Source organism: Pithys albifrons, chromosome 14 (genome assembly GCF_047495875.1).
Source record: "Pithys albifrons albifrons isolate INPA30051 chromosome 14, PitAlb_v1, whole genome shotgun sequence".
NCBI classification, from domain to species: domain Eukaryota; kingdom Metazoa; phylum Chordata; class Aves; order Passeriformes; family Thamnophilidae; genus Pithys; species Pithys albifrons.
Genome location: NC_092471.1, coordinates 224,461 through 247,802, shown reverse-complemented (window position 1 = coordinate 247,802; position 23,342 = coordinate 224,461). Strand labels below are relative to the sequence as shown.

The following is a 23,342-nucleotide window of genomic DNA, read 5'->3' as shown; positions in this document are numbered from 1 at the left end:
TGAAATTTAAGTACATAAAAATTATTGTGTACAGATTTTTATACTTGCTAAACAAAATAATCTTAACACACCATTCTGCTATATAAACAATGGGATGTGAGGGGTTTTTACACCTTAAAAACTTCTGTTATTTCAAAATTAAACACACATAACAAGACCATCAAGTTAAAAGATAAATATTGCTAGTTTATATCTATGCCTTAAGAAAGTAAATTACATTAAAATTATGTGGAGTACTGTAGATTATGTACTTCTTTTTGAACAGCAAAACCCCACAGATACCTTGGCCAATACCTCAGTGACTTTGTTACACAAAAATCAAGAACTGTAGAAATTTATTGATCCACTGGAGCTGTCTGATGAAATTTGATTTCTGATATGCCTCTAAGGTTTTGGAAGCAGGTAATCAGATCAAGATCGATATATCCTATCTGTTCCATGGCACTAAGTGCCTTTTACAACCTTTGCACTGCAGTTGATTTCTGAAACCTAGAAATAATCTGGCAAGCAAAATGACACATGGTGTTCCTATGCTCTGAATGAGACCCTTTGATTGCAGTAAACAGCTTGTCCTCTGAGAACATTTGTTAAGCAGATGAAAAGTGCAACTCCATTTCCGTTTCCAGGGCTCTATTCCAAGCTTTCTCCCTACCTCCCATCTTCTGAGAATTGATTTTCACTGCATGAGGCACTGTAAGGGGTTGGCAATGAATGTCAAATCTGCTCCCTCAACCTTAATACTTCGAGTAATGAATTCATTTGAATTTGGCCTACATGTACTACCACTAAAGAAGAAGGTGAATTTTCAAGGATAGGTGACTGAAGCTGTGATGAACTGAGGCATTTTTCAAAGGTAGTATTTTAACAGAACTCATTCAGCATTTCTATCCCATAATCTTTAGTATTTAATAAAATAAATATTTTGTACGGGGCAGAAATTTTGTATTTTTTTCCCTCTTCACACATATTCAGATGCACATGATCTCAACTAAGCACTCAGGAATACTCACGTTAGTCTGACTTGGAGGGGTGGTATTTTCATTAACGACATTGGTCCAAGAATGTAAGATGAGATTTAGCTTTGCAGTATAAGCATTTCTAGCCCCAGTTAGTACCGGGTGCTGTAGACAGTCCCAAGGACTTCACTGTCACTGTCCAAGCTCACTTGGCCATGGCAAATGGACCTCAGGACTTAAACGGTGGGGCCAGTTCTGTGCATGCTGTGCCTCACCTAAAACAAAAAAAAAAACCCACTATGCAGGCTCGAAGGGCACACCCACGTGGGGAGAGCCCTTCCCAAATCTTCGTTTGCAAGTTTGGCCATACATACATAAGCGTTTCTTCGGAGGACGTTCATAAAATGCTTGTGAGGATGATTAACAGATTCTTACTTCAGAACATTGAACAAAAAAAGCTTAAGCTATCATAAAGTCCCAACAGTTCTGGGGAAAGATCAAGCTACCTTTTCGGTGCTGGAGATAGCACCAGAACCTACAGGCTCAGCTTTTCTACAGGCAAAACCAGGGCCAAGACCCTCCGTAGAATCCAGACTTTTTTTCCCATCCCATGTTTCAGCTCTACCTCTCCCCTGACTGACACAAGTGTACTCCTGAGATTATGCAAACAGATCACTGAAAAGTATTTTCAAAGAACTTCAAAAACAAGGTGATTTATTGCCCGGATCACTGCAACACCTGTAAAATGCTGCAGGCGGACAGAGGAGCAGTTCAGTGCTGCAGGCGCCGGCTGCGCCGGGCAGGGCCAGGGGCAGCGCCTGTGCCTGGGCAGGGGCTGCTCCCCCCGGTCCCCTGTGCCCGGCAGGGTCCTGCAGACACGCCAAGCGCTGCACTCCCCGCCCCTGCCTTCGCCTCCTGCCGCGGGCCCCTGTGCCGCAGCCCGCGGGGCCTGCACTGCCCGCGGGGCCCGCACTGCCCGCACCTTCCCGCAGCGCTCCGTGCCCCAGCCTGCGGGGCCCGCACTGCCCGCGGGGCCCGCACTGCCCGCGGGGCCCGCACTGCCCGCGGGGCACGCACTGCCCGCACCTTCCCGCAGCGCTCCGTGCCCCAGCCTGCGGGGCCTGCACTGCCCGCGGGGCCTGCACTGCCCGCACCTTCCCGCAGCGCTCTGTGGCCCAGCCTGCGGGGCCTGCAATGCCCGCGGGGCACGCACTGCCCGCACCTTCCCGCAGCGCTCTGTGCCGCAGCCTGCGGGGCCTGCACTGCCCGCGGGGCCCGCACTGCCCGCGGGGCACGCACTGCCCGCGGGGCACGCACTGCCCGCACCTTCCCGCAGCGCTCCGTGCCCCAGCCTGCGGGGCCCGCACTGCCCGCGGGGCACGCACTGCCCGCACCTTCCCGCAGCGCTCTGTGGCCCAGCCTGCGGGGCCTGCAATGCCCGCGGGGCCTGCACTGCCCGCACCTTCCCGCAGCGCTCCGTGCCCCAGCCTGCGGGGCCCGCACTGCCCGCGCCTCCTCGCACGGCTCGCTCGCCCTGGTCTCGGGGACACCTCGCGGCCCTTCAGCTCCCCACAGCTGTGCGAAAGCAGAACGCGCCTTCCCCAAGGCCGCTCGGGCCACGGCGTGACCCGCACTGGCCCCGGGAAACGGGGGGAGCGCCGGAGAGAGGCGGGAGCGGCGCGGGGCAGGGACAGGGGCAGGGCCAGGGCCAGGGTCAGGGGCAGGGGCAGGGGCAGGGTCAGGGCCAGGGCCAGGGCCAGGGGCAGGGGCAGGGCCAGGGGCAGGGGCAGGGGCAGGGGCAGGGCCAGGGGCAGGGGCAGGGTCAGGGGCAGGGGCAGGGCCAGGGGCAGGGGCAGGGGCAGGGGCAGGGGCAGGGCCAGGGCCAGGGGTAGGGGCAGGGGCAGGGGCAGGGGCAGGGGCAGGGGCAGGACCAGGGGCAGGGGCAGGGGCAGGGGCAGGGGCAGGGGCAGGGCCAGGGCCAGGGGCAGGGGCAGGGGCAGGGGCAGGGGCAGGACCAGGGGCAGGGGCAGGGGCAGGGCCAGGGGCAGGACCAGGGGCAGGGGCAGGGGCAGGGGCAGGGGCAGGGGCAGGGCAAGGGCGAGGGGCAGGGGCAGGGGCAGGGGCAGGGGCAGGGCCAGGGCAAGGGCCAGGGCCAGGGGCAGGGCCAGGGGCAGGGGCAGGGCCAGGGCCAGGGGCAGGGGCAGGGCCAGAGACGAGGGCAGGGCCAGGGCAAGCGCGGGCGCAGAGCGGCGCAGGCGCAGTCGCGCCGCAGGCAGGGCCTCATGGCGGCCCGCGCGGGCCTACGCTGGCGCCGCGGGCGGCCGGGCCTGGGCTCGGGTTCGGGTTCGGGTTCGGCCCGCAGGCGGCTGAAGCCCCTGCGGACCGTGGTGGCCTGGAGGGGCCGGGCGGAGTGGGACCAGGTGATGGTGGGGCTGTACTGCGGGGACAGCCGGCTGCAGCAGGACGCGCTGGACCGGGTCTCGGCCTGGAAGAGTCGGTACGGGCTGCGCGCTGCGGGAGGGGAGCGCGGTGCGGCTTTCGGGGTTCCGGGCGGCCCTTCAGGCCTGTGCGCCTGGGGCTCGCGGTCCTGCCCCGCAGGACGCCAGGGGCCCGGGTGGGACGCCTGCGGGGGCACCTTCGCGGCCGGGACAGTGTGTGCGGGGCGGGCTGTCATCGCTGCGGGAGGCGCCGGGCACGGCCGCGTCACGAGCAGCGACCCCCTCGAGAGCAGGGAGGGCAGAGTACCGACGTACCCGCAGCCCCACGGGCTGCTTGCTCGAGGCAGTGAGCATATTCATCGCCCCCAAATCTCCTTATTCTGTGTTGCCCCTGATTTATCCATACAGAAGACCTGCCTCGAAAAGGCAACTTGTGTATGTGCGTAGCGGATCAGTAAGTACTCATTTAACGTGAGCTTAGAAATAGCCATGTAATTACTGTTCCAAATAGAAGCCTTCTGGAAAGAGTCTTTGATGCTGTCTCTGCACAGTGTTTCTTAGGCTGTTGTGTATCACAGAGCACAAACACTAGTCAGAAAGCTGCCCTTTTTGCAGGGTGAGTGTATTTGCTGAGACTGCTCACTTGATTTTCCTTTATCTCCAGGTATGGTCAAAAAATGCCTCTTGCAGTGGATTGCACGGCAGAACTGATTCGTTGCAAGGTCCTGGATTCATCTGGCAGATTGAAGTCACAGGAGCTTGTCCTGTCTTATGGATTGGCTCTTGTAAGGTAAGAGCTCTGAAGGGCTGTGCTTTGAGACCTGGGCAGATGTCTTTATTCAGCTGTCTAAGTTCCCTCCGCATCTCTGGGACCACAAGGTTTTACAGCATGTGTGGAATTTGTCTCTGGAGTTCCAAGTTTCTCTGCAGCTTTTGATAGTATTTTTTCTTTCCTGTAACCTGCATGCAGGTTTGTCAACTTGATCACAGAAAGGAAACAGAAAATGGCCAGCATTCCTCTGAGACAATTAGCCAGAGAGGTAAATATTTAGTAACAGTTGCTTGATAATTTATGTCTATACAGAAAGCATATGCATTGTCTGTTAACACTGGGTAGAGGGAATTGCGGGTGGGTCATTCTTTTGTAACCACAATAATTGATATAGATGCCAGTTCTTTCCAGCTACAAAGTTTTAAAGAGGCTTAGTGCAACTGTATCTAAATTTTTGTTCTTTACAGTCAGATTAAGAGTAACAAAAGCTGATGATCATGAAAACTTTCTGAATCATGTATGATCACAACCTTGATTTACATGTGCATAGTTTCACTTGACATACTGTCCCATATTTTTCTTTCTTTGCTACTGAGATACAGGAAAAGAGCTGAATTTGTGGTTTATAAATTCTAGCCCTTGACAGGCAAAAGCACTTAATCACATTTACCAGCATTTTCATCTTGTGTCTCTTGCTTCAGGTGAGCTTGTCCACTTTTATGTGGAGGAAGGAAGGTTCAAGCTGCAATTGTAGTAGCATGACCAATTTGAGTCCTTTATTGCCAGCTGCACTGAACATCATATCTGGGGCTGAACAAATTTTGATAGTGGAGCACAGACAGTATTTGAGACTCTTCTATATATGCAGCATTGTCTGGTCCCCCGGGTGAGAATGATGAATTGATTTTTATTTATTTTCCCAGGTTTTTAAGAAAGGCTCTGCTTCTCATCTTTTAAAACTGAGCAAGCTTAAAAACAGAAGTCTTACATAGTTAAAGGTGGTTGTCTAGGACAGTTGCAAGAAATTGTGTGAAACTTTGTGTGTAGATTTGATTATTATTTATGATATGATTTGTTTCTTTGATAGACAGCTATGCAGAATGTCTTATCCATTTAAATATAATTTAACTGCTTCTCAATATCTCATTAAACTACAAATAGCACCTCTACATCTAAAAAGAAATCTATTTTTGCAAGTAACACCAGAGACCTTAAAATCCCAAGGCCACAGGAGAAGTGGGATGAGGGAGCTGGAGGATCTTGGCCCACCCTTGAAGTGGGAAGCTGAGAAACTACAGTGCAGGAATGACGTAGGTGTAGGCTGTCTGCATCTTTGCAGGGGGCAGGCAGCTGTGGCAGGGTGCAGTGAGAATGGCAGGGTGACAGGGTACAGTGAGAATGGCAGGGTGACAGCTGTGACAGGGTGCAGTGAGAATGGCAGGGTGACAGCTGTGGCAGGGTACAGTGAGAGTGGCAGGGTGACAGCTATGGCAGGGTACAGTGAGAATGGCAGGGTGACAGGGTACAGTGAGAATGGCAGGGTGACAGCTGTGACAGGGTGCAGTGAGAATGGCAGGGTGACAGCTATGGCAGGGTACAGTGAGAATGGCAGGGTGACAGCTGTGACAGGGTGCAGTGAGAATGGCAGGGTGAGAGGGTGCAGTGAGAATGGCAGGGTGACAGCTATGGCAGGGTACAGTGAGAATGGCAGGGTGACAGCTGTGACAGGGTGCAGTGAGAATGGCAGGGTGACAGCTGTGACAGGGTACAGTGAGAATGGCAGGGTGACAGGGTGCAGTGAGAATGGCAGGGTGACAGCTGTGACAGGGTACAGTGAGAATGGCAGGGTGACAGCTATGGCAGGGTACAGTGAGAATGGCAGGGTGACAGCTGTGACAGGGTGCAGTGAGAGTGGCAGGGTGACAGGGTGCAGTGAGAATGGCAGGGTGACAGGGTGCAGTGAGAGTGGTGGGGTGACAGCTGTGACAGGGTGCAGTGAGAGTGGCGGGGTGACAGCTGTGACAGGGTGCAGTGAGTGGTGGGGTGACAGCTGTGACAGGGTGCAGTGAGAGTGGTGGGGTGACAGCTGTGACAGGGTGCAGTGAGAGTGGTGGGGTGACAGCTGTGACAGGGTGCAGTGAGAGTGGCGGGGTGACAGCTGTGACAGGGTGCAGTGAGAGTGGTGGGGTGACAGCTGTGACAGGGTGCAGTGAGAGTGGCGGGGTGACAGCTGTGACAGGGTGCAGTGAGAGTGGTGGGGTGACAGCTATGGCAGGGTACAGTGAGAGTGGCAGGGTGACAGGGTACAGTGAGAGTGGCGGGGTGACAGCTGTGACGGGGTGCAGTGAGAGTGGCAGGGTGACAGGGTGCAGTGAGAATGGCAGGGTGACAGCTGTGACAGGGTGCAGTGAGAATGGCAGGGTGACAGGGTGCAGTGAGAGTGGCAGGGTGACAGGGTGCAGTGAGAGTGGTGGGGTGACAGCTGTGACAGGGTGCAGTGAGAGTGGTGGGGTGACAGCTATGACAGGGTGCAGTGAGAGTGGCGGGGTGACAGCTGTGACAGGGTGCAGTGAGAGTGGCGGGGTGACAGCTGTGACAGGGTGCAGTGAGAGTGGTGGGGTGACAGCTGTGACAGGGTGCAGTGAGAGTGGTGGGGTGACAGCTGTGACGGGGTGCAGTGAGTGGTGGGGTGACAACTGTGACGGGGTGCAGTGAGTGGTGGGGTGACAGCTGTGACGGGGTGCAGTGAGAATGGCGGGGTGACAGCTGTGACGGGGTGCAGTGAGAATGGTGGGGTGACGGTGCAATGAGTGGTGGGGTGACAGCTGTGACGGGGTGCAGTGAGAATGGTGGGGTGACAGGGTGCAATGAGTGGTGGGGTGACAGCTGTGACGGGGTGCAGTGAGAATGGCGGGGTGACAGCTGTGACAGGGTACAGTGAGAATGGCGGGGTGACAGCTGTGACAGGGTGCAGTGAGAATGGCGGGGTGACAGGGTGCAATGAGTGGTGGGGTGACAGCTGTGACAGGGTGCAGTGAGAATGGCGGGGTGACAGCTGTGACAGGGTGCAGTGAGAATGGCGGGGTGACAGGGTGCAATGAGTGGTGGGGTGACAGCTGTGACAGGGTGCAGTGAGAATGGCGGGGTGACAGCTGTGACAGGGTGCAGTGAGAATGGCGGGGTGACAGGGTGCAATGAGTGGTGGGGTGACAGCTGTGACAGGGTGCAATGAGTGGTGGGGTGACAGCTGTGACAGGGTGCAGTGAGAGTGGTGGGGTGACATCTGCTGGCTCTTCCTCCAGGTGGATATCCCCATCTGGGTTGTGGACCTGCGCCATGAGCTGACCCATGGGAAGCTGCCACGGCTGGCCCTGTGCCGCAAGGGTGAGTGCTGCTGAGGGGTTGGCGCTGGCAGGGGTGGCCACAACAGTGCCACGGGTTCCCTCCAGCGTGGGGGGCTGCAGGACATGCAGTGGGCTCATCAGACACAGGGAAAGTTTGCCACTGCCTTATGGGGGTAGCTGAGCTGCGTCTGGTGGCTCCAGGCTATGGTGCCTTACAGGGCACATGTGCAGAGGCTTCCCTCTACCCCTGAAAAAATAATGGAAAAACTGTTTGGTACGCTGGCTCCTTTACAGCACAGGAAGTTCATCTTGGGGAAGTAGGTAAAAACATTTCCTGATGGTTTAGAGGTAACGCAAGACTCCTAAAATCCCGTTTAGTGAGAAAAGCAGGATGTACTGCAAGGCCAAATTAATGATCAGCTCATGGCATTTGAAGGCATTCTTGGGAATTTTGGATTAAGCATTGATGAGCTGGTTAAATAACCTTCAGCAGGGTCCTTAGATTGAGTTAGGTACAGAAATAAGTGATGGAAGCAAAGGCATTTTCTTTCCATCCTACCTAATGTATGCCTAATGTACTCTGCACAAAAAAAAATTACGTTATTTGTAGATGCTATGTTACCATGGTAATACTAAAGTATTGACTCATTTTCCCATTGGAATGCCACTGCTGGGGCTTGGTTTCTGCTTCACTTAGACCTAGCTTGAGCTAGTGGCAGCAGTATGGTAGCGTCCAGTCTTTTCTGTTGCCAAAAAGACAGTGGTGTTACCAGGCCTGTGATAGCCAATTGCAGAGGGTTTTCGTGGTTTCCTTTTAAGGGGAGGGAGGTTGGTTTTGGGTTGGTTTGGGGGTTTTTGGGGAGGGTTTTTTGTGGTTTGTTTTTGTTTGGGAGGGGCTGTTTTGTTTTTTGGGATTTTTTTATTTGTTCATGTTTTCATTAATGGAGTTTTGTGTGTTTTCTGGGTTCATAACTACTTAATAGCATTTCTTTTCATAATACAAATTAGCAGCTGTATTATTTCTTTTCAGTAACAAATCCTCAGTGAAAAGATAATGTTTTCTGTTCTCCATTAGGTTGCGATGTTGTGCTGGACTGGCTACGAAAGACTTATTGGAGCCGTCAGCTGGGCAGTAACTTGTGTGAAGAAAGTGAGGATGAGGATGAGGAAGAGGAGCAGGAAGAGGTGGAACCAAATGCAGAGTTGGGCAATGATGCATGGGAGATTCAAACCCCGCAGCATGAGGCTTGTCAGAAACACAAGGAATTCCATGGTAGGTGTCCCTAGAATGATGGCAGATAAGATTAGATATGCTGGTTTAAATGTCATCTTCTATCATAAAGTTACAACTTCAGCTCAGGTTTTCGGATTCCTCTTTGGGCCTTGGTGGATTCTTGGCGTGGACTGGCTGGTTTGGTGTTAGTTCACCAAGTTTGTAGCATCTAATCCTTTACTTCTGTTGAGTAGCAGCTGCTGTACTGGGATGTAAGCATTGCAAAAATTAATTGTAGTGTCTTGACAAGCACAGTTTTGGTCTTGAGACCACTACTGACATAAGGCAATGGTCTTTTTATAGCTCTCAAAACTTTGTAGATTCTAACTTGAGAAAGAGCAAGATAAAAGCAATTCATCCAGTTTTGAAATACTTTGCATGTGGACAGAAAAATCATTTAGCTGCTGATAGTATTTAAAAAAACATCACAGGTAACTCAACCTGGACATAATTCGAGATACTAAGTGCAGAACAATGGGAAATCTTTGGTAAACTATTCCAGTGGTTGCTTTTTCATCACCAGAAGTCTTTGAACACAAAAGACTTTTTTCTCAAAGTAGATTTCTAGTTTGAATGACTAAGTGGAGGAAATGGGAGTTCAGATTAGATATCTGGTCTGCAAGTTTTAGGCATGTGAAGTATCAAACAGTACCTCAAACAGTAAAACAAATTAGTCATAATTTTCTTTTTCCGACAAAGCATGGCAGGCTTATGGGGAGTAACTTGCCCAGTTGATTACAGCACCCCAATCAAAGGCCCAGAGAGTGTGCAAAAATGCTGAAGTGATGCTTTTCGCTCCCTCGAAGGTCACACTAGGTGACTAATGATTTTTCAGGCTTTAGGATCCAGTCTTTTCTAGATTCCTCTGTTACAGGGTCTATATACATAAAGTGGCTGTGATCCAGAAAATTTTAGCTAATTTTTTTGTTTAATACAGCGTTTATTAGATAATCCAAACCTAGAGGCAGGACTAAACTTGGGAACAGAGCAACTCTTAATGCTTTTCTTACCAAAGTGTATATCTTCTCTTCTGGCTTCATGTTAAATGAGATCCGGGCATGTGCTATTCCTTCCTCTCCCTGTCTGCCCTAAAAACAAGAACACCCCACCCCCAGCTGACAAAAGAGAGAATCACAGAACAATGTAGTAGATTCTGTTATTTGTATGTCCAGAGTAATGGAATGGGAATGGCATATCAGTCCTGCAGTTCAAATGCATTTGAAGTTTTGTCTGATACTGGGTGGTATCATAGCAGGGTACAATGACAGCTGAGTGGTGAAGTATTTTGGAGATGTCGCTATTTCAAGTACAGTAAAAGTGCTCCACAGATAAAAGACATTTCATGCAGGTGGTAAATTAAAGTTCAGTAAAGTCCAGTAAGAATGTGGCTGGTTTGTAAATAGCCACAGTGCTGTTTCAACAGCTGCAAAATGCAAGTGTAAGGAATACAAATATGCATCAGAACATTAACTGTATATAGGAACAATTTCTTCCTAAACTGATCTATTGAGGGATTTTTTTTGAGCTGTCCGTTTATCCAACTTGCCTGTCTTTGACCACTGTTAGTGATAAAATATGGAATTCGTGGTTCAACCCCACTGGAGAACATTTATGTTGCTAGAAAAGTGTGGGAGTTTTGCAAGGCTTCAGTGTTTTGTCTGAATCAGAGTTTGTGACTTCATTTGACTGATGCCTTCCTTGAGTGTACATGTATTCAGCAAAACTAAGCAACTTGCTTAGTACAAAATTCTCTTCCATAGTTGATGTCCTGTTTAAACTACAGATTTATGCTTATTTCTAGAAAAAGTGAGAGATGTTCTGATATCTTACAAGAATGAGCAGTTTCGGGTAAGTGCACACTGATTATCAGCACTTTTGTTACTTCTCATATCCTGCTTGGAGCAATACATCTTCTCTTTCTTGTTGCATTGGTTAATTTCTTGTTTACATATCTCTGCTAGTGTTGTCATATATGGCTTGCCAAAGGAAAGCTTCTTTACAGAGAACAAGGAATTTGAGCTGTGGTGGTTTCTAATGGGAACACTTTGTTCAGGTTTATAAAGGAGATATGTACTTACTGGAGATCCCAAGTCTTCCATGTCCAAGTGGTAGTGCTCAATTTGTTTTCATTCATCCCAGCATCTCTGGATGTCATTCAGAAGTCTGTGTTTTCTATCATCCATAGTATATATTTGCAGTGACCTGGTGGCTGAAGTGATGCAATTTGTATTTGTGAATAATTTGCCCCAAAATCTTACTTTCCTTAGCTTCTACTTTGTAATAATAGGTTAGTTCTCGAGATGTGGTGAGGGCTGGGTTACAGACCCTCTCAGCAGTCTTTGGGTATGACCTGTTCTCACTGGGGAGATGTTCTCAGTTTTATTTTGATTAATATCATTAGGGGCTTAAGGAGAAAGTGTGCTAACATTCTAGTGAAGTGTAGACTTAAATTAGCAATGACAGGTAGCATCAGGAATTTTATTGAAAATGAACATCCAGTTTCCTTCATTATCTTGGTTTTGGACTATAAACCATGATTTTCCTTTGTTCATCTTTCCCTTTCTGTATTTGTTACTGGCTTATTTTGTATGTTTTGCATTGCATGGTAATGAGACAAACTGATAATGTGTGGTGAGTGACTTCTTAACCTACTAACAGAGCAGAGGGAAGTACTTCAAATTGAATAGGAAAATGCAACTTCAAAATTTAAACTGGTCATAGCTGAATGGGGGAAAGGAGAAGTCAATCAGTTGCTAAAGAGTTATTGCAAACCTGTGTTTCAAAGTTCATGTGAATTCCTTATCCCATTGAAATGCTGACAAGTAAACTGTTAAATGCCTCAATTTAACTGAATGCTGCATAGAGTGCTTTTGAAACCTCTCTGTTCACCCTGTCAGGCTGCCTTTCTGGTTGAGTGATTGCAAGTGGTGCACTTCTAAGTCTGTCAGCTGTAACACAACACAGTGGAACTGTGAAAAACAAATGCTCTGTAGATACACGTGTTGTCAGTATAGCTTCTTTTAATATCTACTTTTTGCCACTCTGAGGTTCACTGAGTAAGGATGGGCAAAGGGTTTGCCAATACCTGTTTGCTTCATGGAGTTTGAAGCCCTTGTGGCTGATACCTGCAACTGCTTAACTGAAGTTTGCCTTTAATAAAAAAATAATACTACTTTTATGTGTTAATAACTGTTGCCAGTAATTTTAAGAGATGTAACTTGGTCCTTTGTTGGCCTCTGGAACTCTGTTTTGTGCAACAATAGACCCCTTGTTTAAAACTGATTATAGCTGATAAAATCTTAAACATTAGAAATGGATTGAAAAAAATTACATGGCCTTTTTCTTTTGCCCTTTAAAGGCAGATCATTTGCTGCATCCAAATAATTTCTTAATCATGACAGCAACTGGGTGTTCCAAATGTTGAATAAATGCTACTTAAAGCTTTTTTAGGGCAATATTTAAAAATCACCTTGTGTTTGCATGGAAAGAGTGGTACAGTATCTTTTCTGGTTTCCCTGCGTAAATATATAGTGTGTCTCTGACCTTTGTCATGTAAGAAGAAGAATCACTTATGCCTAATAATCTTTATAGCAGTGTAACCATAGAGTCTCTGATCCAGATACTTGTCTCGCTACTTTATTAGCTCTTTATTATGCTTAAAAGCTTGTAGAAATCTGTAGAATGTAAACTAGGGTACAATCTAGTTCTGTCACGGGGACTGTGTACTTTATTGTCTGTAGATATGAGTGGCCTGGAGGTTCTTCAGTCACTTTTGGTCATGTCTTTATACTTGATTTATCATCTAAAGTATCTTCTGCATTTAGTGGTAGCTTTGCATATATAGAAAAGCTGATCACAGTCCTGAAAATGACACCTTGGTTTTTTAGTCTCATTTTACATTGCATTCCTGTTTGGCAGGAAAAAGAATTTCTTCTTTTTCTCTCAGTAGTTACTGCCTTCCAGAAAAGAATCAGCTAGATACTTATTGGTGGTGTATTGTGGTTTACACCAATATTTTGTAGAAGGTCTTGATGGTAGAACTGCCCCTTGGGTAAGCTGTGAGCCTAAGCAGAAGGCATGTCTTACCTTGCTGAGCAGACTCAGGTAAGGTGTATATCAAATGAAGAAAACACTACTTTTCAGAGGAGTACTGACCTTAAATATTCCCTCTTTCATTCTTGATACAATCTGGTTTTTATTTTCATCTGCTGTATGCATAATGTGACTGACAAAGACTTGTCCAGAGTGATCAACCTAATCACCATGTCACATGCTGAGTTAATGATCCAAAATGGGCCTGTCCTGGTTTGTGCTGAAGTCAGGGAGAGCAAGGTTTAGAACGAGAATGAGGGTGCTGGGACTGTGACTCCTTGGTACTCCTTCCTTTTTAATTCAGGCCTTTTCTGAATATGACATGGCTTATATTAATTTTTACTGTAACTTTTGTGAATGTTTTCAAGTGTTGTTGAGGAAGTACATATGGCATATGCATCTTCTGTTCAGAAAAATGTCTTTATGTTTGCCATTGGGGCATATTTTCTGTTAATGCTTGAATTTTTCCTTCACTCAGGTTATGCAGACTATGCAGTCTGTTTCTAAGTCTCGAGAATTGTGGTCTGATTCCTCTTCAGAAATGGATTGGATCTTGGCTCAGATCAAAGACCTGATGCAGGAAAACAGGTACATCTCTAATAAGGAACTGAGGTGAAAGGTAGAGTGTAGAACTGGACCTGTAGCCCTGTTCCACCACCTTTTCACGGTGGTGTTCAGCTGATAATGGAGAAAGCAATTAGTTGATTTCCTCAATATCTTTGAGGACTGAGTTGTGTTAATGAATAATGTTGCCTGTGCCAGATGGCCTCCAGGGTGTTGTGCCAGACTTGGCTGTGCTGGCCCCAGGGCATGTCCAGAACACCCCAGGAACTGTGTGTCGGGCTGCAGACAGCTCGTTTGGTACTCCTCTGGATTTTGTGGGCACAGAGGGCTGCAACTGTTTATTCCTTCGGTCACATGGAGGCTTCTCCAGTGGTCTCTCTGAGAATCTAGTTTTCTGAAGGACTGACTGATGTTACTTTCCTTCTTTGAGCTGAAGACAGGGTTGTTCCTGCAGTCTTCAGAGTGTTTCTGAAGTGCCAAAAGGTGCTTAAGTTAAAGGACTCAGCTTCTGCCTTGCGCTGAAGAGAAAAATTTTGGTTGTTTACTCGTAGAAAATATACCACATGGAAGGGAGGGAGGAAGGCTAGTGTGGAATGCATTAACAGGTTGTGACTTCATAACACAAGTTTCCAAAGGTAATCAACTTGGGGGTAGCAGAGTTTACAAATTAAGATATCAAGTGACCTATGAAAGTGCTTTTTTAATTTAGAATGCCCATGTAATTGAGTAAAGCCTTTCATTCGCCCATCAACATAGCCTGTAATTTGGCTTCTGCAGAGGGCAGAAGATTCTTTTAGCCCTGAAGGAAAATGAGGTAACTGCAGAGGATACGCTGCTTCAGAGAACTGCCCAAGTGGACCTGGAGAGGACCAGATGATTTCTTAAATGGTTCCCTGCTGAAGTCGCCATCTACATCAAAATGTCTTTGGTGGTGATTGGTCATGCATGTAGGAGTAATGGTAACGGTGCTGGAACATTTTCCAGAGAGGAGAAGGATTGAAACTGGATTTTGTTTTTAGAAACAAATTACGTTGTATCACTTGCCCTACGATCTCCCACCACATCATCTACTTATGACAAAGTGGTCTAGCCTCTGTGTGTGTGTGTTGTTTCTATACTCTGAGCTCTTCAACTTCTGTTTGTATTCATAAAAATTCAGTATTGGATCTAAGTCACATCTGGATGTTTAGATTTGGAAGCCATTCCTGTTGGGGAAGACAAATTTTCTTATCCATTCTGTATCAAAATATGCCATGTGTGACATGGGTGCTACCATTCCAAATCTTTGCATAGGGCTAGAAGCTCATGGATAGAAGCGTGAATAGAACTCAAGAGAACCATACAACTGGATATTGGGGTAGTTGTGGAGATTTTACTGCTTTCCATTTTGCTGTATCTTATTTTCAAGTCTCAGTGCAGCCTGCCTGTGTTGGTAGGCTCAGTCTTCCATTTTCATTGTCAGCCTAATAGGAGATGAAGTGATTCTGAAGCCTAGAGCATTCAGTGCTGTCATACTAACTGAAGTTTGCAGGATAATTATAAGGGCAGGAGACATCCAAGAAAGAGCTGTAGGGAAGAGCAGTTGTGACCCTGCTGTAGATTATCTGCTGAACAGCTGTGTGCACTGTAAGGTGGGACTTGTGCCAGCAAGTCAGCAGGGTTGGCTTTCCCCCCTGGCTTTCCCCCTGAGAACCTCTGACTCCCCTCTGTGAGTCAGAGGTTCTCAGATCTTGGCTGGCCTGCTGGCAGCAGAGTTAGATCATACCCCATAGGTGTTTCACTATGATAAATGTTCCTGTGCTTTTGAAATATCAAGATACTTGTAACTTGAGTAGAAATGTTTCCTTCAATTCTGTTCCAGTTTGTACAACTGCACATTCCCTCCAAGTCTAGTAGGATATATCCAAACGAAAACTGGTATGTGATTTTAGTGCCTAGCAAAATTTTCTATTCCCTCCCAATAGTTGTAGGTATTTGGCTCTCAAACTTGTTTCCAAAGTGGTACAAGCCGTATTTTGAGTAAGTGGCATTAATAAGTCTCTCTGATTGCTCTAGGGAATCAGTGGCTGAAGCTCTTCTCAGTGATGGCTTTCTCATCCCAAAGATGGATTGTCTGAAGATGCTGAATATCAAACATGAAGGTTAGTGTTTTGGGCACCGTGCAAGTAAAATGTGCATAGTTAGTGTTCTGACCAAGTCTGTTCTTTTTTTCTCATTGTATTGAAATCCATAATTCTCTGCATATTTTTGGTAAATCTAGGTCCTTAAACATCTTCTGCCCTGTTCCCAGACGTCTTTATGTCCATGCTTAGCTATTGCTTTTGCATAGATCTCTTAGTATTGAAGGATAGGTCTTTAGCACTGAATGCACAGCCAAAACATCTTTCAAAGCCTGCATCTTTACCCTTTTCTGCAATAGTTGTTGATTTCACAGCCAAAGAACTTTCCAAGAAAAATCTTAAATTTTGGTCACTGTATTACAATAGTAAAAATTTAGGAGCTTTTTTATTCTGTATTGCTTTGCTCAGTGTATCTTCTCTTTGCAGTATATTTTTGGACAGAATAGCTCTGTGTGAAATAAGCTGAAACTGAAAAGGGTTAGCAAAACAGGTAGATTTTCCTGTGCTACTAATTTCCTTGTGCCAGTTATCAATTTGCTGCTTATTTTTCTTCCCTAACATAAGAACAGTAATATTTTCAGGTTCAGGGAGGATCACAAGAAGTACACTGGAACCAGTGATCTTAGAACAAGCCACTTCAGTTTAGTGCAAGTGTCACACCTGTGTTTCACAGAAAATTACAAAACACTAATTTTTGGCTTCTCTGGGGTTTTCTTTCTTCTTATCGCAGCAAATAAAGAAGTGTGGCAGTTCAGAGTTCCTCAGACCTTTTACTGCTTTTGGCAACCTTTGCTGACAGGACTCCTGTCACGAAGTTTTACACAGATCCTAATAGAGAAAATGTTTATGGAGTTGAAGGAATGTTCTGACTCTTCAGAACTCAGGCCTCAGTTCCTGATTAACTGGATTTCTGAGCTGCTGACTGGCATTGCCAAAGTAAACGCTGGTGAGTGTGTCTGGACTTTCTGTGTTCAACGAAATCTAAGAGTCTCCTCGGTACTAGTGTGAAAACAAGGAGTGGTGGGACCTTTCATACAGAATGTGCAGTAACCTAAATAGTACATACTGTCATGTGAATGTACAGCTTTTATTGTTGCATTTCTTTGACTCTTCAACTTGCAGCTTCTTCATGCCATGTATTTCTTAGCAAAAAATTAAAATTGTTATTGATAACTTTGCTGCAGCCTCCTCAAGATAGGAAAAACCAGTCTTTCACATGAAAGATCAGGCTCTTAAGTGCTACTTTTTCCAGATATCAGTACTTGTATGAAATAACAATAGTAGATAATAAAGACATTGCATGCAATCTGTTCCCCGTTCTTTCCTCTCTTAATAGAAGCCTGCCTTTGCAAGATAGTAAATAGTGTTCCTGTCCTTTATTGATCCTGTCACAAGATTTTTACGCCTTCTAAACTTACACAAAAGTACTAAAATACTTTGTTTTCAGTTCCTGACTCCATAGAACTGTTAAAATTTGCAAATTTCATGTTTCATTCCAGAGAGGGGCACTGAGGTGCTTTAATTATTCAGTGTCACAGTATTCTGTTAACAGGACTTTTATACTGTAGCACAGTATGTCCTTGAAGAGGTTTCCAGCTGGTTAATTTTACTGCCTCTTCTGTCCTCTCCTGGCCAGGCTCAGACTGCACAAAGATTTTACCAGTATCTCATGGGTTAGCATTTCATGCTTTGAGGCAGCTCTGAGGATGTATCTGTTATGTACTCGGACCCCTGAACTGTGCTCATTCCCAGCTGTTAAATCTACTCGCTGCAGAGCTGCCTGGAATGATGCTGGGTCCCAGATACAGTATGCTGCATTTCATTGGGGCAGTACTGTTCAAACACATCTGGTGGCTTTTCTCTCTGGAATGACGGGCACAGGACCAGCTTGGGAAGGTCTGCCCTTGGTTGTGGTCAAGTCTTGTGGAGCCAACCTGCTTGTCCTTGCATTGTCATGTCCCTTATGTGTTTGGTCAGTACATCGGGTCATGGACGTGGATTGAAATGCCAGCTGATTTGAGGATGCGTTCCAGTAAAAATGCAGAGGGATGAACGGCATATTTTTGAGTTTTGAGCACCTGGTTGTTTTCTTTATCTTCTTTGAAGGGAAGAAAAGACAGCACTGTAACAAACAGGTGTCGCCGAAGGAGCTGTTCCTCCATAAAGTTCCTTTGCAGTGGGTAAGACTAACTGACAGTTGCTTGGAAGCTCCCTGCTGGGCAACCCCACATCTTCTTCAGCTGTAAGTTCAATCCTGTGCCCTAGAAAAGTACAGCAAACAGTGCTCTGTAACACCTTTGGTTCCCTAGTGATGAACTGAGTTATAGCTGTGTTCCCTTGCCTTGCTTTGCCTCTAGTAGGAATTGTGACAAGTGAATAGAAAGCTGTGCTTGTTGCTACTTGTCTCCCCACTGATTCCCCAAAGAGAAGAAGGAAGAGAATTTCAAGGACTTAAATTAAAAGGATTGCACCTTCAAGTTATCTGGGGAGGTACTGAAGAAGCAAGCTGGTCAGAAGAAAAGTGACTTAGTGGAGGTGTTACTGCCTGTGGAGGTGGTAAATTTATAACTTTTATACCTGTAAACAGCAAAGCAGTTATAAGTATCTCAAGTCCTTAATTTTAATCACAAAGAGGGAGTATTACAGCATTCACCGACCAGAGATTTTGCCTGTTAGAGGAGCTGTATGAGCCAGCTGTCCTGGAGAAAACAAACACTTAAAAGCAAAAAAGACTCCAGATGAAGGTTTATCAAGCCTTGTAAGACGTTTCCATTGCCCTTTTTGCTTTCTAGGATCCTCACAATCATGAGACCTCGCTTGCCACGTTCTTCTCGGAAGAACCTTCTCTATCTTTCCACCGTTTACACAGAAGGTGGTGCCCCTCTGTCCAGTCCAGGCCTCTCTTCAGATAGCAGTGAACATCCAATCTACACTATAGAGAGCCTACAGTGGAGAGTCAGGCACGAAAATCAGGTTAAAAATCAAGGGCAGACTGTAGAGAAAGAAGATAATGTGCTGGAGAGAGATGATGGTGTAGAGGAAGAGGAGGAGGAGGAGGAAGAAGAGATGGCAACTGAAAGCAATCCTTGGGAAGGACTTGCTCCCGGGGGTCACGTGGCAGCTGTGGCTGAGAGAAGGGCAGCACTGCGAGGGTCGGCCTGGCAGGTCACTGCAGGTAAACAGGGACTCTGACACTTGCACAGTCTTCATCACTGACAAATAATCATTGCAGTGCTAAGACATCTCAGCCTTTGGGGCCTGGCCATAATTGAAGTGTGCTTCAAAATCGTCTAAATACCAAATTACTGGAAAAAGTGGGGGTTTTTGAGTCTTTCACTTATGTGCAGGAGTCATTTCTCTTAACCTCTTGAACCACTGTGAGTGCATTTTCCAGGAGCATGTTATTACTGTGTCAATTATTTGTTTATTAGGCTTTTCCAAACTGTTACAAATTTCAATGTATCCAAGGGATGGGGCAGAATATGTGTCAGCTGTGAACGGCAAAGAAAGTAGGGATGTTTCTTGGACTTGTGTTTGTCAGACTTGTGGGCATTTGAAAGTACAGTTCGGCTGTGAAGTTCCATGCTCCAGGAAAATGGCTGTTGTGACATGGTGGCAAACAAAAGAAAGGAGCAAGGCAAGTTTGTAGAAGGAATAAACAGTATATCCAAATGAGTCAAAATGATACTTAAAGGAAGAAAAGCAGCCATTAGAAGATAATGAACTCTCATACCCCATTAAATTTTTCCAAGTCAAAAAAACATAGAGACAGTTATGCTGATGTGAACAGCTTGTTAGAGCTGGATGTTTTGACAACAAAAGTAAAATGGTGCTCTGCTTCTGTGCCTACTTTGGTTCAGATCAAGCACAGCTTTCACTGAAGGAGCAGACATTGTGTCCTGAAACACCTGACTTTGGTGAAGATTCTACTTGTGAATTTGGTTTTATATAAACTTTATTTCTGCTCAAATAACATCTGTGTAGTTACTATCCTTAAACAGTTTGAAACTGCAGCCAATAGGTGTGTATCAACCCGTGACAACATGTGGCATATCAGCTATTTGCGGGGTTGTTGCCCAAGAAAAGGGTTTAGCCTGTTTAATATATTTAATATTAATATAAGGTTGTTTGCCTTATAGCTGCCTTGGATGTTACCACATGCTGTTTCTGCCCCCCTTTAAATTGTAAAATTACAACACTTAGAAAGCACTATCCTACATCAAGATTCTTTTGTTCTATTAAATGCCTAAGAATGGTATAAAATGAAAACCAAATAAATGTGCTGGTTCTTCTAGGGCAGTGCTTGGGATTTTAGCAAATACCAGGTACACAAAACTAACCAATTTCAGACAAAGAGAAGCAAATGATCAAGCTGTACATGGTTAGCAGGTGTCTCAAACAGTCTGTGAAATTATACCTGGCTTTTTGGAGTGGAGGCCCTTCTCAAACCTTGTCTGCTGGTCTTTGCTGAGCTACTGGTAGATGTTCCAAAAATAGGTGTTCTGGTTTCAAGAAACCACATAGGCTTAAAAATCTTATTTTCAAAACAATGACACACAGTAATTTATATCTTTAATTTTTTAGATGTGAACTAAGAATGAAATATGAAGAGGGATTTCTAGGAACTTTTGGCCTCACAATATAAAGGAACAGACTCACTGATGTTATCTGTTGTGATCAGTGGTTTTCCATTGTGCAGTTTCCAGGCCCCACTGGAAGTAAAGTCTAACAGATGTGAAGTCATGGAGAAGAAACAGCCATAGGTGCTGTATTTTCAAGACTCTGTCATACTCGTTTTCTTTGCCATCTCATCCCAGCCCACCTGTTTGTCCAGAATTGCTTAGGTGGTTATCTGGGCTTCCCCAGCCTGATGGTGCCTTATCCTGTGCTGCAGTTCTGGCTTCAGTTCCCCGTCAGTCGCTGTTGGCACTGTGGCTGTGCTGCTCTTCCCCTCGGGGAGTTAATGATGCTTGGTCTGACTGGAGAAGTGAGCTCACTGAGTGCAAGGATACTGCTGTGCCTCTTCATATGTGTACAAATAGCTTTGTCCATGTACAGAATTATGCAGAGTAATTTCTTTAACTTATATGCAAGTCAATGTGTATGTTTCAAGCACAAGCATTCTTAAAAGAGGAAGGTAATATGGAGGGTTGCTCCAGAATATGCTGCAGGGTTTCTTTTAATGGACATTGTTTCCCAGTGGCTTGGAAGAGGTGCCCCGTGTAGATTGCATGATGGTGTTACATGATTCCAGCTATGTCCCTGCTGTTAAACACTACAGTGTCTTTCTTTGGAAGAGATGTAGAGTTAGAAATAAAATCACTTACAACTGTAGTTCAAACTTATTTTTGCTGCATCCCTGAGATTGTTCATTTGTGCTGGATGCCTGAGTTACTTGGGGCAGTATTTGGGGAGTTGGGGGGATCTTATATTTGAAAATCTTTCTGGAAGGTCAGACTCCTTGTTTTGTACTGTTTTTACCTAGATGAAGTACGATGGAAAGACTTTCCTCTTGGGAAACTCCCGGGTCAGACAGATGACCCTGATGGTCTCATGTTGGATAATTATTCTATGATGTCCCTGCTTGATCAGCCAGTGAAAGATGGGTGGAAGTCTCTCAATACAAAGTGAGTAATGGTGTCCTGAACCACGAAATGCATTTTTCTCTCTGTGCCTTGTACTATATGATGTGAAAAATTAAGGCTGATATTTCCTTTTTACTTCTGTTTAACTAAATAGTTTGACTTGTCTAATATCTTTGACTGTCTCTAATACCCACAAACTGCACTTCTCTCTTTCAAGTAATGTGTGTAAGTGTTGCTGAGGCTGCCTCTGAAGCTTTGAATAGCTGCTGTCATCCTCAGGCAGATATTTTCATTTTGTGATAAGCATATGTGCTTTTTGTTAGCTCCCAGTGTTTTCACCTGATGGTAGGAGCAAATCTGGCAAATGATGCCCCCTTGGAGAGCTTTCTGAGGGTGGAGTTGCTGACATACTCTTGCTTTGGGCATCCTTGAAAGTCTCTGTAAACGTTGTGGTTCCCACAACTGCTTTCTAAAGCCATAGGAATGGGTAGTGGTGTGCAGGATAGGCACTGTAACATTTATCACTTGTGATGCTGTTCTTATCTTAATTGCTTGTTGTGTTAGCATTTCACCTCATGAGCTGCAAATGAGAGATGAAGGTTCAGATGAACATTGTTCTCTGGTTATTTCTGTAGTCATGTGTCCCTCAGAACTGGTAACCTCACTTCTGGTTTGTGCCTTGCTACCTTTGGTGTTTCAGGACTGTTGCCTCTCTTGAACAGACTGATTAAAAACTAAGGACATTCTAGCAGCTAAACATTCAGAGCTAAGAAAGAAACATTATGTTTTGGAAATAATGTGTTACCAAAATGACTTCGGTGATGTAAGCTTCTAAACCAGCTCAGTGCTTATGTGCTTTATTTCTCTTCCTCACAGCTCTGCAGAATTGAATATTCTTGGGACAGGAGGATTGTTATGGACCCAGAATGACTTCCATAAAATAAAAAGTGGTCTTCAACTTTTCTGAGATAGCATCAGAGTGTTCTATTGTAGCAATGCATTCTCAATACATGGCTTGGAGAATGTCATGTCAGAAATGGGCTGGTGAAGAAAATCCACCAGCCACTGAGAATGCTTTAACAACTGATGTTTTTAATGTGGTTTGAGTGTACTGAATGTAAAAACTGCATAGTCATTGCTTCTTCTTCCCATAACCCCCTGCCAGGCCAGGAGGCTGGGAGGGCAGTGACCTCATGTTACCTGAAACCCTCTCCCATTGAATGTAAATCCCCTTACTCCGACTGGCACAAATCCAGACTCCCCCCCTTGTCCCTTATCGGTGAGTTTGTGTCCCTCCAAAGTCCATATGAACCTGTACCCCTGGTTAAACTTCCTCTGTGTTCCTGCCTTCGCCGGTGGTCCCTGCGTGTCCTTTCTGGGGGGCTCTCAGAGGCCACATGGTCGGGGTGAGCAGAGAGCACACACTTCTCCCGGGTTAATGGGCTGATAATCCAGGACCAGGAGGATATTCCCTATCGTTGCAGAATCCTTCAGCCACACAGCATAACGAGGCTACAAGAAACCAACCCTCATACTCCATGACTTTCAATATTGCACAAGTTAAATGGCATGGCAGAACTAGTAATGGTGGTGGGGAAATAACCTGTTATTGTTGTGATTGATTTTTTTACCTTGTAAAATCAGTATTTTATAAAGGTGGTGTGTTTTAAGTTCCATGTATAGTAACCATTGTCTTGCTTAACCACTGTCATGAACCTTTAGCTCTAGCTAATGATTGCCAAATACAGATGAGTACTTTGGAATCCCTCAAGGTTCCTTAATTATTTCATGGTTAATAGATACAACTGATTTCCAAGACAAACCTTCCTCGTGGTTTCTGTTTCTTCATTTTCACTCAGGTATTCTGCAAAGTGTCCTCTGGTCCTTGTTAGCCAGACTATGGAGCTGATTATTGTCCTGTCGAAGTGATTTTTCCAGATACGACTGTGCTACAGTTTTCACTTGGCTGGGATTTCACACAAACCTTCAGGGATAGGTCCTGGCTATAGCATGGCTGAGTGCACCGTGGTGCACAAATACCTTCCAAGTGTACCATTTTTCCCCAGTTATTGTCTCTCTTTCAATGAAGTTTTTTGCTTGGTATTATTTTTGTTCACGATTTTGCTGAGGTTCATAACCAATACTGTGGTCTTTGCTGAGAGCTGGTATGATTACTGCAGAAATGGACCTGAATGAAT

The 23,342-nt window shown here is 45.8% G+C and overlaps 1 protein-coding gene across 4 annotated transcripts; it reads left to right on the top strand.

The window, feature by feature from the left end:
- The first annotated feature begins 3,158 nt into the window (after positions 1-3,158).
- Positions 3,159-22,820, top strand: LAS1L (LAS1 like ribosome biogenesis factor). 4 transcript variants are annotated; one of them, XR_011699075.1, is made up of 13 exons: positions 3,159-3,453; positions 4,059-4,184; positions 4,365-4,434; positions 7,469-7,550; positions 8,586-8,783; positions 10,585-10,631; positions 13,354-13,463; positions 15,495-15,580; positions 16,290-16,505; positions 17,666-17,801; positions 18,352-18,734; positions 20,144-20,322; positions 21,045-21,121. XR_011699075.1 is itself a non-coding variant. In XM_071569740.1 (13 exons), exons 1-13 carry the CDS (start codon positions 3,239-3,241, stop codon positions 22,109-22,111), a joined length of 1,902 nt encoding a protein of 633 aa, XP_071425841.1. In that variant the 5' UTR covers positions 3,171-3,238; the 3' UTR covers positions 22,112-22,820. The 4 variants fall into 4 exon arrangements, 3 of the variants coding, with proteins under 3 accessions (XP_071425843.1, XP_071425841.1, XP_071425842.1); XM_071569740.1 differs by lacking the exon at positions 20,144-20,322 and adding an exon at positions 22,021-22,820 and having other exon boundaries at positions 3,171-3,453; positions 21,045-21,186; XM_071569741.1 differs by lacking the exons at positions 3,159-3,453; positions 4,059-4,184; positions 4,365-4,434; positions 20,144-20,322 and adding exons at positions 5,337-5,476; positions 22,021-22,820 and having other exon boundaries at positions 21,045-21,186.
- The last annotated feature ends 522 nt before the right edge of the window (positions 22,821-23,342 follow it).

What these genes read in the sequence shown, in the direction of transcription:
- LAS1L (XM_071569740.1), top strand. Translation starts at nt 3,239, where the DNA reads ATGGCGGCCCGCGCGGGCCTACGCTGGCGCCGCGGGCGGCCGGGCCTG. An exon ending in GACCTGATGCAGGAAAACAG is followed by an intron (nt 13,464 to 15,494) that starts GTACATCTCTAA and finishes TGATTGCTCTAG; the next exon opens with GGAATCAGTGGCTGAAGCTC. An exon ending in ACCCCACATCTTCTTCAGCT is followed by an intron (nt 17,802 to 18,351) that starts GTAAGTTCAATC and finishes TTTGCTTTCTAG; the next exon opens with GATCCTCACAATCATGAGAC.